The sequence below is a fragment of the Pristiophorus japonicus genome, chromosome 1 (genome assembly GCF_044704955.1).
Source record: "Pristiophorus japonicus isolate sPriJap1 chromosome 1, sPriJap1.hap1, whole genome shotgun sequence".
NCBI lineage: Eukaryota > Metazoa > Chordata > Chondrichthyes > Pristiophoridae > Pristiophorus > Pristiophorus japonicus.
The window spans coordinates 235,824,230-235,838,506 of record NC_091977.1 but is presented as its reverse complement, the minus strand read 5'-3'; the positions used below and the strand labels follow the sequence as shown (position 1 = coordinate 235,838,506).

Sequence of the window (14,277 nt, the reverse complement as noted above, 5' to 3'; positions counted from 1 at the left end):
ATTTACTAGGCTGATTCCGGAGATGAGGGGGTTATCTTATGATGATAGATTGAGTAGACTGGGTCTTTACTCGTTGGAGTTCAGAAGGATGAGGGGTGATCTTATAGAAACATTTAAAATAATGAAAGGGATAGACAAGATAGAGGCAGAGAGGTTGTTTCCACTGGTCGGGGAGACTAGAACTAGAGGACACAAGCTCAAAATACAGAAGAGCCAATTTAAAACCGAGTTGAGAAGGAATTTCTTCTCCCAGAGGGTTGTGAATCTGTGGAATTCTCTGCCCAGGGATAGCAGTTGAGGCTAGCTCATTGAATGTATTCAAATCACAGATAGATTTTTAACCAATAAGGGAATTAAGGGTTATACGGAGCGGGCGGGTAAGTGGAGCTGAGTCTACGGCCAGATCAGCCATGATCTTGGTTGAATGGCGGAGCAGGCTCGAGGGGCTAGATGGTCTAATCTTGTTCCTAATTATTATGTTCTTATGTTCTTTTGTATCAAACTCAAGCATATGTAGATATTTATCCACTGAGCTATTAAGGGACCAAGTGATATGATTTTCTTTCTCATTAATACATTTCCTCCCCCTCCTGAAAGTGCTGCGTACAGTTCCACAGGCACTGATTATCCTTTAGTACTTTATCCAACTGGTCATTATTCATGGATGGGCCTTTGACAATAAATTTGACTACAACAGCATCACAGCCAAGTCTGATCCTGTCCTCAGAAGTGGTGGGGTGGGGGAAAAAGTTATGATGCAATTATTTATGCTGTATATAGAAACCCCATTATTCCTGGCCCGAATGGAGATGATTGGGTAATTTCCACCATCAATCACGCCTGGTGGAGACCGCACTACTGTAAGTGACTGGGATTGATTTGACGCACATAATTTGCATTATGTAACTATCCTCCACTCACTGCATTTTGCTGGAGAAATAATCCTGCTTTTACCGGGAGAAGTTGCTGTAGTTTGGTTCATGAGTTCAATTTGTTGTATTCGTAGAAACTCTTTTGAAATAGACTCTGTTTGCTGTAAAGTAGACTGCTTGCTGTGAGTCCTGCCACAAGTCCCACCTTGCCTCCAACTCATTGGCCGACACAGTGGTGTTAATAGACACACTGATCTTTTTTTAAATTCACGTTATTTGTATCATACAAGTTGTTTAAACAATACAGAAACCAGTCTGAACAATGTATTGCCCTAACTAAAACTAATCCAGAATAATGATGTGATAATGATTCCCTAGAATTTTGCAGCGTTTAATATCTCCCGTTAAATTACATTGCTTTGATTGGTCTTTTAGATGGCATGTTATACTATCAATGTTAATACGAGCACAGCTTGTTTTACAAAATTTGTATTTGGGGGTGAGATGGAGATTAAGGAATTAGTTCTCTCAATTCAGTGATACATTAATACTTTATTGTCACATCTTGTTATACTGTCTCCAGGATTCACGGATCCTCTAACAGTGTGTGTAGTTAGCCATGTTGCTGTGTGAAGATTCACTTGCCTACACTACTTCCTACAGTGCATCCTCCAAGAAACCCATGAGATTAAATGCCATTCATCTTCAAAGAAGGTTACAACACAACATTTATTTTTAATGCCTTTTGGGGCAGTCAAACTATTCCCTTCTCCTTGAATAGCCTGGTTCACTGAATGAGAACAAGACACACTTTGATTCCAGTGTGCTTATCGGACTTACAGTTGTTTCCCTGCACGCAGTGTGTTACAGACCATTATATTCTAGCGGGTCGGGAATAGCTGCATTAACTCTTTCTGCTCCTACATTTAAAAGGGGGACTTTCTTCAGTAAAAGATGCTTGTCAAACCTTTTCTTGTTTCAGAACAGAGCAAGATCCACAAAAAAAATCACACTTTGTGTTTATAACAGTAATGCTACACGTAAGTGATGTAAAGTTGGTACCTTACATCACCAGTTTGAAATAGAAATGAAGAGATTTACCAAGCACTTTCATGAAGACAGTGGAATATAAATTTGTCTTGGAAATTGAATGGAAAAGAAAATCAGGTGGTGTGCAAAAGCAGGGCTGCCGAGTCGCTATCAGCCATTTTGCATTACCGCCCCAGACGGATTTATACTGTAGTGTCCCTTTAAGTTTAACTTGCATTATGGTTGCAAGTTCCCATCGTGTGTGAGCTGGCAGTGACTCCCAGTTAAAATCTCAAACATACATGGGCCTCTTACTCAGAATGCAGTTCAGAGTGAGAATCCTGGTTACTGGCCCTTTGGGGTTTCAGTTTCTTTTTCATAGAAGGGACAGCAAGGAACTCCTTACGCAACAGCACTGTGGAAGTACTTTCACCACATGGACTGCAGCGGTTCAAAAAGGCAGCTCACCATCCCCTTCTTCTCAAGCGCAACTAGGGATGGGCAATTAATGTTGGCCTTGCCAGTGATGCCCACATCTGAGAATTAATATTAAAAACTAGTTACTGTCAGGATGATGGAAGTGCTGAAAACGAAATCTGTTTTTCATACGGTTGGGACCATAGAATAGCAATATGTGACTAAATTTTCGATTTTCTGATGAGAACAAGGCGTGCAAAGTGGGGGAGGTGGCGAGAGTGGGTTAAAATCCTTACAGCTCGCTATTCACCCAATCCCCACTGGCCTCGCGCTATGCGCCATTGTAACAGACATGTTCTGGCCAGCCAGAAAGGCCCTCGCACCAGACAGGTGATGAGGGCCTCATTGACAAGTCGGGGTCTGATGATATCGTTCAGAACCCGGTATTATTGTAGCTCTTGCCCGGATCACCAGGTACGAAGGAGCAGTAGGACAAGAAAGGGGCTGGAAAAATGAAGCAATTTCTTTGAAATGGAAACCTCAGCGTCTCAGCATACCCTGTTCCCACCCCCTCGCCTGCGATCTCTTTCCACTACATTTTTCGACAACTGGGGGAGGGAGCAGGACTCTTCCTGCGGGTTCCCAGTCGTGCATTCCTGTCACACTCATCTGATTCCCACTCAACAGTCCTGATGGGTGACAATGGGGTGCGGGAGGAGGGGTGGGGGTGGGGGGGTGTGGTGATGAGGAGAGAAGTCGGCCTGGTATATTTAACTAAGGCCTGGGAGGTTAAATGGTTTACCTCAGCGCATTGGGGCCCATGCTTGTCCTTCAGTTAAAATCGGGGCTAAAAGCAAACTACATTGCACCAAAAGGAGAACTTTGCAAGGCTGTGAGCAAAGAGCAGGGGAGTGGGACTAATTGGATCGCTCTTTCAAAGAGTCGGCACAGGCACGATGGGCCGAATGGCCTCCTTCTGTGGTGTATGTCTAAGATTAACAGATTTTAATATTTTGTGTGCACAATTACCTCCCTTTCAAACCTAATGCGTTCTGGGAACATTAGTGGATGTGACCCAAGCAAGCATACAGCAAATTTGTTTAGCTTCTTCTAACTAAGAGTATAGAGCAAATAATGGGTTTAATCATTATGGTGATGAAAGCAGTTGGTTTCATTGCAAATATTTAACCTCCAGTATTTAGTTTTCAATACAGCAGGCTTAGTAAAAATCATAATAATGCCCTGGGCCCTCTTCTTGAACTCTGACCCTCCATAGACCAGCTGCCCGTATATCTCGTGACCTCCATTTACGCTTCACCGACAGAAAAAATGATATAGTGTGGTTCGATAGATTGTCAGTGAGGACCAAGCTAAATTAAATGCAAATTAAACTCAAATCAGTTTTTAATTTGCAAACAATTGACGGCGAGATGGTTTCAGCTGAATTGACTCGTGCTTAACCGTCATTACAAATATTCCTATTTTAATAAAGTGAACAGGATAATTAACTTGAAAGATGGGGTTGAATATTTTTTTAGCACATTTTACGTTAACCTCTGAAGTGCTAAAAACTATTTAAATATATATTTCTCCCAGATAACAGGGGTAGGGGAGTTTTAACCTGCAAAAATGGGCGGGTTAGCAATTTCCACACCTGCTAGAGCCAGCGTACCTGCTTCACCAACCACCCGCTCTTGGGACACCCACGCCCAACCTCCCGTCAAGGCCTCAGATCTCCCTGACCACATCTTCCCCCCATCCCTCGATCTCTGATCCCCCAGGTCTCTGGTCTCCCACCCCACCCCCCTCTGGCCTCTGATCCTCCCAACCCCCGGCCTCCACATCCTCAGGCCTCCAATCTCCAACCCCCTGACTTCCGATCTCTCGGTTCCCCAGCTGCGGCCTGGTGCTGAAGGCCTACCCACCCGGCCGCTTCTCAATCTGTCTGGCTGCGGTGGGAAACAGAGAGAACAAACGTTAATCAGGTCCTGCCATTAAATTCGGCAGGGCCTGAGGGAAACCAGGTCTTCTTTATTTTTCTGACCACAATCCGGCCCCCACACCTCACTCCCTCCCTGCCTCCAGGTAAAAATCCTGCCCATCATCTCCAAGACAAATCCATTCCACATTTTCTTTTATGTCTTTCTACAGTTCCTGAAGGTGCTAGGGAGAAAGGAATAGAAGGTTATACTGAGAGTAAACATAAACGCCAATATGGACTAGTTGGGCTAAATGGCTTGTTTCTGAGGTGTATATTCTATGTACCATATTCTGGCACCATCAACCTTCTTAGTACTAGGCCATTTGATCAAAGTACTCACATGCTGACGCCATGGTGAGATTTGAACTCCCATTCTATAGATTATTAATCCAGGCCTCTGGATTACTAGTACAGTAACACAACCACTACACCACCCTTTCTAGAATTACATAGAACATACAGCATAGAAACTCACCCCTCAGCCCAACAGGTCCATGCTGGTGTTTATACTCCACACGAGCCTCCCCCCACTCTAATTACCTCTTTCCGCACTGACACAATATCCCTTTAGTCCCTTCTTGCACATGTATGCATCATGCTTCCCCTTAAATGCACTCTTTTCCATTATCTATGATTAAACATTTACGACCGTTCATAATGTGCCAAAAGTTTACACAAAAAATGCTAATATTTTATGGTGCTATTGTTAGTGACACTTCAATGGATAAAAATGTGCATATGGTGCTAAGTACTCATTTAGTGGCACTCTGTCTCATTACTTCGAGTTCCCATTTTAACCCATCAATTCCTCCCAGGCAGAAGATCTGTAGTGGGGAAAATGCTTGAAGCTATCATTGAGGAAGAAATAGCGGGACATCTAGATAGGAATAGTGCAATCAAGCAGACGCAACATGGATTCATAAGGGGAAATCATGTTTAACTAATTTACTGGAATTTTTTGAGGATATAACAAGCATGGTGGATAGAAGTATACCGATGGATGTGGTGTATTTAGATTTCCAAAAGGCATTCGATAAGGTGCCACACAAAAGGTTACTGCAGAAGATAGAGGTACGCGGAGTCAGAGGAAATGTATTAGCATGGATACAGAATTGGCTGGCGAACAGAAAGCAGAGAGTCGGGATAAATGGGTCCTTTTCGGGTTGGAAATCGGTGGTTAGTGGTGTGCCACAGGGATCGGTGCTGGGACCACAACTGTTTACAATATACATAGATGACCTGGAAGAGGGGACAGAGTGTAGTGTAACAACATTTGCAGATGACACTAAGATTAGTGGGAAAGCGGGTTGTGTAGAGGACACAGAGAGGCTGCAAAGAGATTTGAATAGGTTAAGCGAATGGGCTAAGGTTTGGCAGATGGAATACAATGTCGGAAAGTGTGAGGTCATCCACCTTGGGGAAAAAAACAGTAAAAGGGAGTATTATTTGAATGGAGAGAAATTACAACATGCTGAGGTGCAGAGGGACCTGGGGGTCCTTGTGCATGAATCCCAAAAAGTTAGTTTGCAGGAGCAGCAGGTAATCGGGAAGGCGAATGGAATGTTGGCTTTCATTGCGAGAGGGATGGAGTACAAAAGCAGGGAGGTCCTGCTGCAACTGTACAGGGTATTGGTGAGGCCGCACCTGGAGTACTGTGTGCAGTTTTGGTCACCTTACTTAAGGAAGGATATACTAGTTTTGGAAGGGGTACAGAGACGATTCACTCGGCTGATTCCGGAGATGAGGGGTTTACCTTATGATGATAGATTGAGTAGACTGGGTCTTTACTCGTTGGAGTTCAGAAGGATGAGGGGTGATCTTATAGAAACATTTAAAATCATGAAAGGGATAGATAAGATAGAGGCAGAGAGGTTGTTTCCACTGGTCGGGGAGACGAGAACTAGGGGGCACAGCCTCAAAATACGGGGGAGCCAATTTAAAACCGAGTTGAGAAGGAATTTCTTCTCCCAGAGGGTTGTGAATCTGTGGAATTCTCTGCCCAAGGAAACAGTTGAGGCTAGCTCATTGAATGTATTCGAGTCACAGATAGATAGATTTTTAACCAATAAGGGAATTAAGGGTTATGGGGAGAGGGCGGGTAAGTGGAGCTGAGTCCACGGCCAGATCAGCCATGATCTTGGTTGAATGGCGGAGCAGGCTCGAGGGGCTAGATGGCCTACTCCTGTTCCTAATTCTTATGTTCTTATGTTCTTAAGGCACTACTTAACAGGTACATACACAAACACTTCCAGCTCCTGCCTTGCACAATTTGCCGAGATTGGTCAGTCAGAAACACTGCAGGTTTTCTTCAGTGACAATCTCGCGTGTTTTAAAAAGACATCCGGTTAATCTCTATGGTCGGAAACTTTTTAAAATATCATGTTTTTAAAGTTTGCGTTTGCTTTGCAATGCAACAAGACTCGCTAAAGACTGCTCTTCAGACTTCCACTAGATGGAATATAAAAGTGACCAGAGGACTCGAGGGGCCAAATGGCCTCTTTCTGTGCTACACTATTCTATGATTCAATAAGGGAGGTGTGGCGGGTGGGGAGGGGGGCGGTGAAATTGATTTTTGCCACTACATAGGAACATAGGAGCAGGAGTAAGCCATTCAGCCCATCGAGCCTGACCTGCCATTCAACTAGATCATGGCTGATCTGTATCTTAGCTCCATCTACCAACCTTGGTTCTGTAACCCTTAATCACCTTGCCGAACAAAAATCTATCAATCTCAGTTTCTACATTTTCAATTGACCCCCTGCCTCAACAGCTTTTTTGGTGGGGGAATAGTGTTCCAGATTCGCATTCCCCTTTATGTGAAGTAGTACAACAAAATCAGGTGCAACCTAAAATGGGCTACTGATGCGCTGCGAGCCTGTTTTGTGCTGGTGATGAAGTCCAATTTCAGCCCCTTAGTATCTGCTCTGTATCTGTCAATCCCTTACCAATTGGAAATATAAGCTTCCTAACTTCCCGACACAGTGGCCATCTATTTTTAGAAGAGTCTTGTGAGTGGCCACTGGTTTTATAACCTAAGTTTATAATCGTCAATAATTCACTCCTTTTGCTGGTGGCTGCAGATTAAAATATTGAGCGAAGCAGAGCGATCACCTGTCCCACTCAACGCTATCCAATTTCCTAGAGGGGCCCTAAAACAGGCGCCTTTCAGGCACCATTTGGGGTGCAGGACTTTGGTCCTCAAAATGGAGCCCCTTTGTGCTTGTTTTACACCTTGTAAACTGGCATAACCAGGTCCTATTTCTAACGCCCTGCTGTTAAAATAACGGTGATTGCAAAAGTTAAGCTGCAGGCTCTAATGTTGATCGTCCCTTTCTCTGTAACTTCCACCAGCCCTACAACCAATGTTCCCTTTAAGCTGCATGCCTGCGCAGCGCTCTGGACCTCCCACGCAGCCGGCTCGCCGGCGTTTCAATGTGAAAAATCACACATGCACGGTTTTGAATGGTCCGTGCAGCCCCCCAAAAAAATTAATGGGAACATTGCCTATAATGATTTGAGATCTCTGCACGCCTCCAATTCTGGCTCTTGCGCATCCCCGATTTTCATCACTCCACCATCGGCAGCCATGCCTTCAGCTGCCGAGGTCCTAACATCTGTTTATGTGGCTCGGTGCCACATATTGTTTGATAATGTTCCTTGTGAGGCGCCCTGGGATGTTTTACTATGTTAAAGGTGCTTTATAAATGCAATTTGTTGTTGTTTTTCGATTGAGAATCACGGCAGATAGACATGTCGACAGCACCTGGATGTCGGGAAAGCATAGTTCTACCAAGACCAGTGCTGCCACATAAAGGTGCCTCTTTGCTTTACGAAACAGCCAAACTGAAAATCTGCCATGTAATGCGTTATATATGGGAGCCTATTCACTACCTACTGCTCTACAGCAAAGCATGCTATAGTAATAAACTTTAATAAAAGTTGGAAAATGGTGGAGAATGGAAAGACTTCTCTTTAAAGTACTAAACAATCTCCTTAATTAAACATGATAGTATTTTCTTCAAGCGTATCAGCATGCACAGAACATTGCTATTAAAAGGTGCGCGGACTATGTGGAACAAATGGGCTTTGACAGACTGAGGTCCATGGAGCATCCCTTCAAACGCTCAATAGATTTGGTCCTTGAATAAATACTATTACTGCTAACTGTGAAACCATGACCAATGCTTCTTATCATTCAACTGATTCTTGCAGAAAGAGTCAATGCACAAAGAAAGCTTCTGAAAGTGCATTGCGTAGCCAGTGTTTAAGCAAGTTTTCAATCTAAATTTATGAAGTCGTTTTAGAAGTGATGTGATACCCAGTTCTTATATTGCTGTAACTCTTAATAATATTTCACTGGCCAATCTGCACATTTATAATTTCCACCAATAGATAAAACTACCAGAGATAATGGGCGATACTGATTCAGTCGCCCTTATTATGAGGGCAGTTTGCATGGACTAGGCTTGTATTCCCTTGAATGTAGGAGATTAAGGAGTGATCGAATTGAGGTGTTTAAGAATAATTAAGTTGATAGAGTAGAGAGGGAGATAAACTATTTCCTCCGGTGAGGGAGTCCAAAATAAGGGGGCACAACCTTAAAATTAGAGCCAGGCCATTCAGGGGTGATGTCAGGAAGCACTTCTTCACACAAAGGGCAGTGGAAATCTGGAACTCTCTCCCTCACAAAGCTGTTGAGGCTGGGGATCAATTGAAAATGTAAAAACTGAGAGAGATGTATAACAGGTAGCTGAATCAACATAAGAACATAAGAATTAGAAGCAGGAAGAGGCCATTCGGCCCCTTTGAGCCTGCTCTGCCAATCAATGAGATCATGGCTGATCTTCTACCTCAACTCCACTTGCCTGCACTATCCCCATATCCCTTGATTCCCTTAGTATCCAAAAATCTATAGATCTCTGACTTGAATATACTCAATTACAGCCTCCACAGCTCTCTAGGGTAGAGAATTCCAAAGATTCACAACCCTCTGAGTGAAGAAATTCCTCCTCATTTCAGTCCTAAATAGTCGACCCCTTAATCTTAGACTGTGACCCCTAGTTCTAGACTTGAAATACCTCTATTAAATCTCCCTTTAACCTTCTCTGCTCTAAGTGGGAACTGTGAAATGCCGCCCCTGTCAATTTATGGGATGGAAACTAAACTCCTCCCACATACCGAAGCAGCTTCATATAGCGACTCACCTATAAACCTTATTATTCTTCGGAAAAGAGGACTCAAATAACAACACTCTCCCGTTACGATGGTCTTCTCCTGACGGAGGAGGTTTTCTCTTGTTGTTTTTATAAAATACATCGATATCTCACCAATGAAAATCTGCAATAAAAAAAACATACACACGATAACCCAGAATATTAAAGGTGCAAGCAAAGTAACGCAGACTAAACAGTTAGCATTTGCTCCATCAACAATATCAAGGTGGGTAGGACCAAATAGTGTATGTAAGACAGTTGACCTTTACTAGGCGACCATTTTCCCATCAGGCCCTGCCAGCTTGTGGCAAGTTAAAATGTCCTTGCTGAGCTTTAGGGATGGGCTGAGCTTGTAGATGCAAGAACCAGACACTTGCAGATAACAGATGGTTAACAACAGAATACATGTACTTAGACCCCGACATATGGGTATAATTATGGGGTTAGTGGTCAGAGGGTTTTAGAGCTCTCGGGGTGTGCAGATCACCCACCCTACCACTGGAAGTTGGGGTCTGATCAGAGTACACAGGTTTTATCATTGCTAACTGTTATCGTACTAATACTGTTACTGTTAATAAAGGTATTGCTTAGTTAATGTTAGCTTTAATAAACATGGGGTTTGAAATTTGGTCGCGTCTCTGTTGCGGCATTAATCCAGGCGGAGCGGTAAATTTTGCGCCTGGAAATGGTTTATGTCTCCAGTCGCAAAATTTACCAACTGGGCCCTAAGTGTGGAGCGAAGCGCTAAGGGAGGTATTCCACACCTCTATTAGGGTACTAGGCTGGCTAAGCAACTGAAAATCTGTTGCTAAAGAGCCGGCTCAGAGCACCCTAAGAGAGGCTTCCTTGGAAAAGAAAATCTGAAAAGCAAACACCAAAATCATTCCCAATACTTTATTGATGCCACATCCAGCTGAATCGCAAAAATAAAAAAATAAAAACAATCACACTTACCTCAGGTCGACATTACTTCACTCACATCGGCCATTACAGCTCGGACCGCCAGCTTTCACAGGCGATCCCACTAGGTTGCTCCACGGGGCGCTACAGGTCGGGCCAGTTTCAAATTTCGGGCCAGTATCGCAATCAGGGGCATTGCACACTGGTTCGCCACTCCCGGGCAGTACTGCTCCATGCCCCCATAAACCTGGCACCAAATGTCCTGGAAGCTGGTCGGCCGCCCGCCCGAAAATGCTTTCCGCCGCCATTACTGCCCCTCCGGGGCGCAAACAGAGGCAGCAAAAAACCGAGAATCCAGCCCTTAGTCTTTGTAAGAACCCTCGCCAGCCAGACTGAATTTAGCACCGTAGTCACAAGCTTAAAGTGTACAATAATGATATTAATTCAAAATAAAGTGAAGATTACTTTCAGTAAAACTTCATGCTGTTCTGGTGGGATAAACTGACATGGAGCTCTAGGGACAGTGAGCTATGGATTCTCCAACTAATAACATTGGTAGCGAGTCCACATTCTCACCATTCTCTGGGTCAAGAGGTTTCTCCTGAATTCCTTATTGGACCCTCTGCCATTTTGCCATGTGTGGGGGATGTTTTCACCCAAGCCTTGATCTACAGCCCCTTGATGGACTCTTCATCTTTCAAAGTAAGTTAAACTTTTGAAACTAACACCCCCCCCCCCCCCCCCCCCCCGCCCCACCCGTACGTAAAATGTAAATCACGGCCATTGTTCTGTATTAACTTGTGTCGGATGACACTTAGCAATGTATTTAACAATTCAGTCTTCACAGCCAATGTAGTATAAATACGATCTGGTCAGAAGATTTATTTTCATTCCTGACAAGTGATGAATTCGACTTTGGCCACAGATGGCATTCCATCATCTACCTCACCACAACCCTTCAGCGCAGACAGCAACAACAGGGAGTGTAGTCACTGTTGTAATGTGGGAAACGCAGCAGCCAACTTACGCACAGCAAGCTCCCACAAACAGCAATGTGATAATGACCAGATAATCTGTTTTTTTGTTATATTGATTGAGGGATAAATATTGCCCAGGACAACTGGGATAACTCCCCTGCTCTTCTTCGAAATAATCTTTTACGTCCACCTGAGAGGGTAGACGGGGCCTTGTTGTAACATCTCATCTGAAAGACGGCATCTCCAACAGTGCAGCACTGCCCTGGAATGTCCAGCATAGATCTTTTGTGCTCTAGCTCCTGAAGTGGGACTTGAACCCACAACCTTCTGACTCAAGAGGCAAGTGTGCTACCCACTGAGTCACGGCTGACACTAGAATACATGTGCTAGAATATAAACACAACTGTGGAGGACTACAGCTTGGGGGTTCCAACCACTCGCATCGGGATATGAATAGTGCATTGCAAAGCGTTTCACAGTATCATTGGGTATAGTTGTCACAGCGCAGTCTCCGTCAAGCTGAATGGGTGCACATACTCGTGTCAATCTGGTAGTCCTGTTCCATGTCTTGATGGGAAAGCAGCAGGGCTCCATGGAGTCCACTGACAGTTACAGTGAATGCTAGGAGCATCATTTCATAGTACTTGTTGTGTGACCTTACAGCGGCCTGGTCCTGTGGAGAGCGCCTCCGTTGAATATGACTCCCAAAGCTCCACGGGAAAAAGACACTTTAAATTAAAGTGAATATGAGCCTAGTTTCACAGAAATGTATTTCTTGCAATGTCTTTGGTTGTTTACATGGAATCCGGTTTACATTTACTACAGAGTTGCAAATTGTAATGTAGCATTTAAAAAATATAAATTTGATATTCAGAAATGTTTAAGGGTGCAGACTGTATTGCGAGTGCAACTTTGTTGACTTTTAATTGGTTTGCTAGACAGATTTTATTCTACTTTCCATTCACGTTTTCCCTGTTCATCAGAAGATTAGGTTTGTACACATCACTGCTTTCTCTTGTACCTTGTTGTTACACCTTGTTGGCTTTTCTTATATTGTTGTACATCAATGGCTGCACTCCAACTTACTAATACACAACAGAAACAATTTATGTAGCACCTCTAATCTAATAAAACATTCCAAAGGTGCTTCATAGGAGCATTATCAGACAAAAAATACTGATCCCGAGCCACATAAGGAGATATTAGGGCAGGTGACCAAAAGCTTGTTCAAAGAGGTAGGTTTTGAGGAGCGTCTTAAAGGAGGAGAGGTAGAGAGGCGCGGTTTAGGGAGGGAATTCAAGAGCTTAGGACCTAGATAGCTGAATGCACAGCCACTAATGGTAAGGTGAAGGAAATCAGGGATGCGCAACTGGCCAGAGTTGGAGGAGCACTGCGATCTCGGTGGGCTGTAGGGCTGGAGGGGTTACAGAGATAGGGAATTCTGGATTCTTTTTCAGGAGCACCCCGGGATGGATTTTCAATCAGCTTTAACAGTGCCTCAAACTGGCGCAGGAATGGGCACACTCTGCCAGCCGGATGCCCAAAGGTTAAAGGTGACCCTGGTCGGTCCTGCATGAAACACTTAAAGATAGAAAAATTAGGAGAGAGAAATTCGGTTGGATAGCGCGAGGGGCGCTACAGGAGCGCTAAAGGGTTCACAGCCACGAGCATCGGCATTCGCACCACTCGGCAAATTGAGTGTGGCTGTACAGGTGGAGCTGAGGAGTATCGCCCGGGAGCATCACGCTGGTGTGCAACGCCCACGGATTAGACACAGCTGCAACATTTGGTTTGCGCTGTACCCATAGCGCCCCGCAGTAACACCACCAGAGCAAGTTGGTGTATAGAGCTGTCCCGGGCCGCCAAGGGAAGGAATAACTGCATGAGGTAAGTGTGATTGATATTTCTTATTTGTGTTTTAACTTTATTTGGGGTGAGTAATGTATAGGGAATGTTTTTTGTGTTTTTTGTTCCGATTCTTTATTTTGCAAGGAGGCCTCTCTTAGGGCGCTACAAAGCCGGCTCTTTAGCATGGGATATTCAGTTGCTCATCTGGCCGAGTGCCCTAAGAGAAGTGTGGAACACTTCCCTTCGTGCTCCACTCCACTGTCAGGCCGCAGCCACTGAATTCTTTTGGCTGCCGTCGCAAACCATTTTCCGGCGCTACATTTACAGAGTAATTATTGGTACTGTCCTTTTTCTGTCGTTCTGCACCTGCGTCCTCTGGACTCTGCCCCCGATGGCTCCCGCCCGAAACCAGAACCGGAAGTGGGGCCCTGAACCAGAAGTAGGAGCCCGCAATCGACCATGTTGTTCCTCAGAGCCTGCGGGCAGAGGGGATGAGAGGCGGCAGGGAGAGAGAGACAGGGGGAGGGGGAGAGAGAGCGAGACACGGGGCATAGGGGTGAGAGAGAGAGTCACGGGGGGGGGGAGAGAGACACCGGGGGGGGGGGGGGGGGTGGTGGGGGGAGACACGGTGGGGAGAAAGAGACACGGAGGGGGGGAAAGAGAAACATGCGATGGACAGAGAGAGACCCGGGGGGGAGAGAGAGACACATGGGGAGGGAGGGAGAGATGGGGGAGTGAGAGAGAGAGACACGGGGGAGAGGGAGAGAAAGAGAGACATGAGGGGTGGGGGGGAAAGAGAGACATGTGGTGGACAGAGAGAGACACAGGGGGGAGGGAGAGAGAGATGGGGGAATGAGAGAGAGAGACACGGGAGGAGGGAGAAAGGGAGACATGGGGGGGAGGGAGAGAAAGAGAGACACGGTGGGGGGGTTGGGGGCGAGAGAGGAGAAACTGTCAACAATCCGTGGTGGGGAGGCGGGGGGGGAGTAAGGTCATGCACACGCGCTGGGGTAAGAGACTTCTACAGGGGGAGGCAGCAC

General features: G+C 45.1%; 1 protein-coding gene across 5 annotated transcripts in view; it reads right to left on the bottom strand.

Moving 5' to 3' along the window:
- Positions 1-14,277, bottom strand: part of plppr1 (phospholipid phosphatase related 1) — a 164,032-nt gene that overhangs the window by 44,398 nt on the left and 105,357 nt on the right. For all 5 annotated transcript variants that reach the window (XM_070888366.1, XM_070888365.1, XM_070888362.1 and 2 more), the window contains exon 4: positions 9,504-9,636. In XM_070888366.1, coding sequence (XP_070744467.1) covers positions 9,504-9,636 — 133 coding nt within the window. The remainder of the gene's footprint in view (positions 1-9,503; positions 9,637-14,277) is intronic.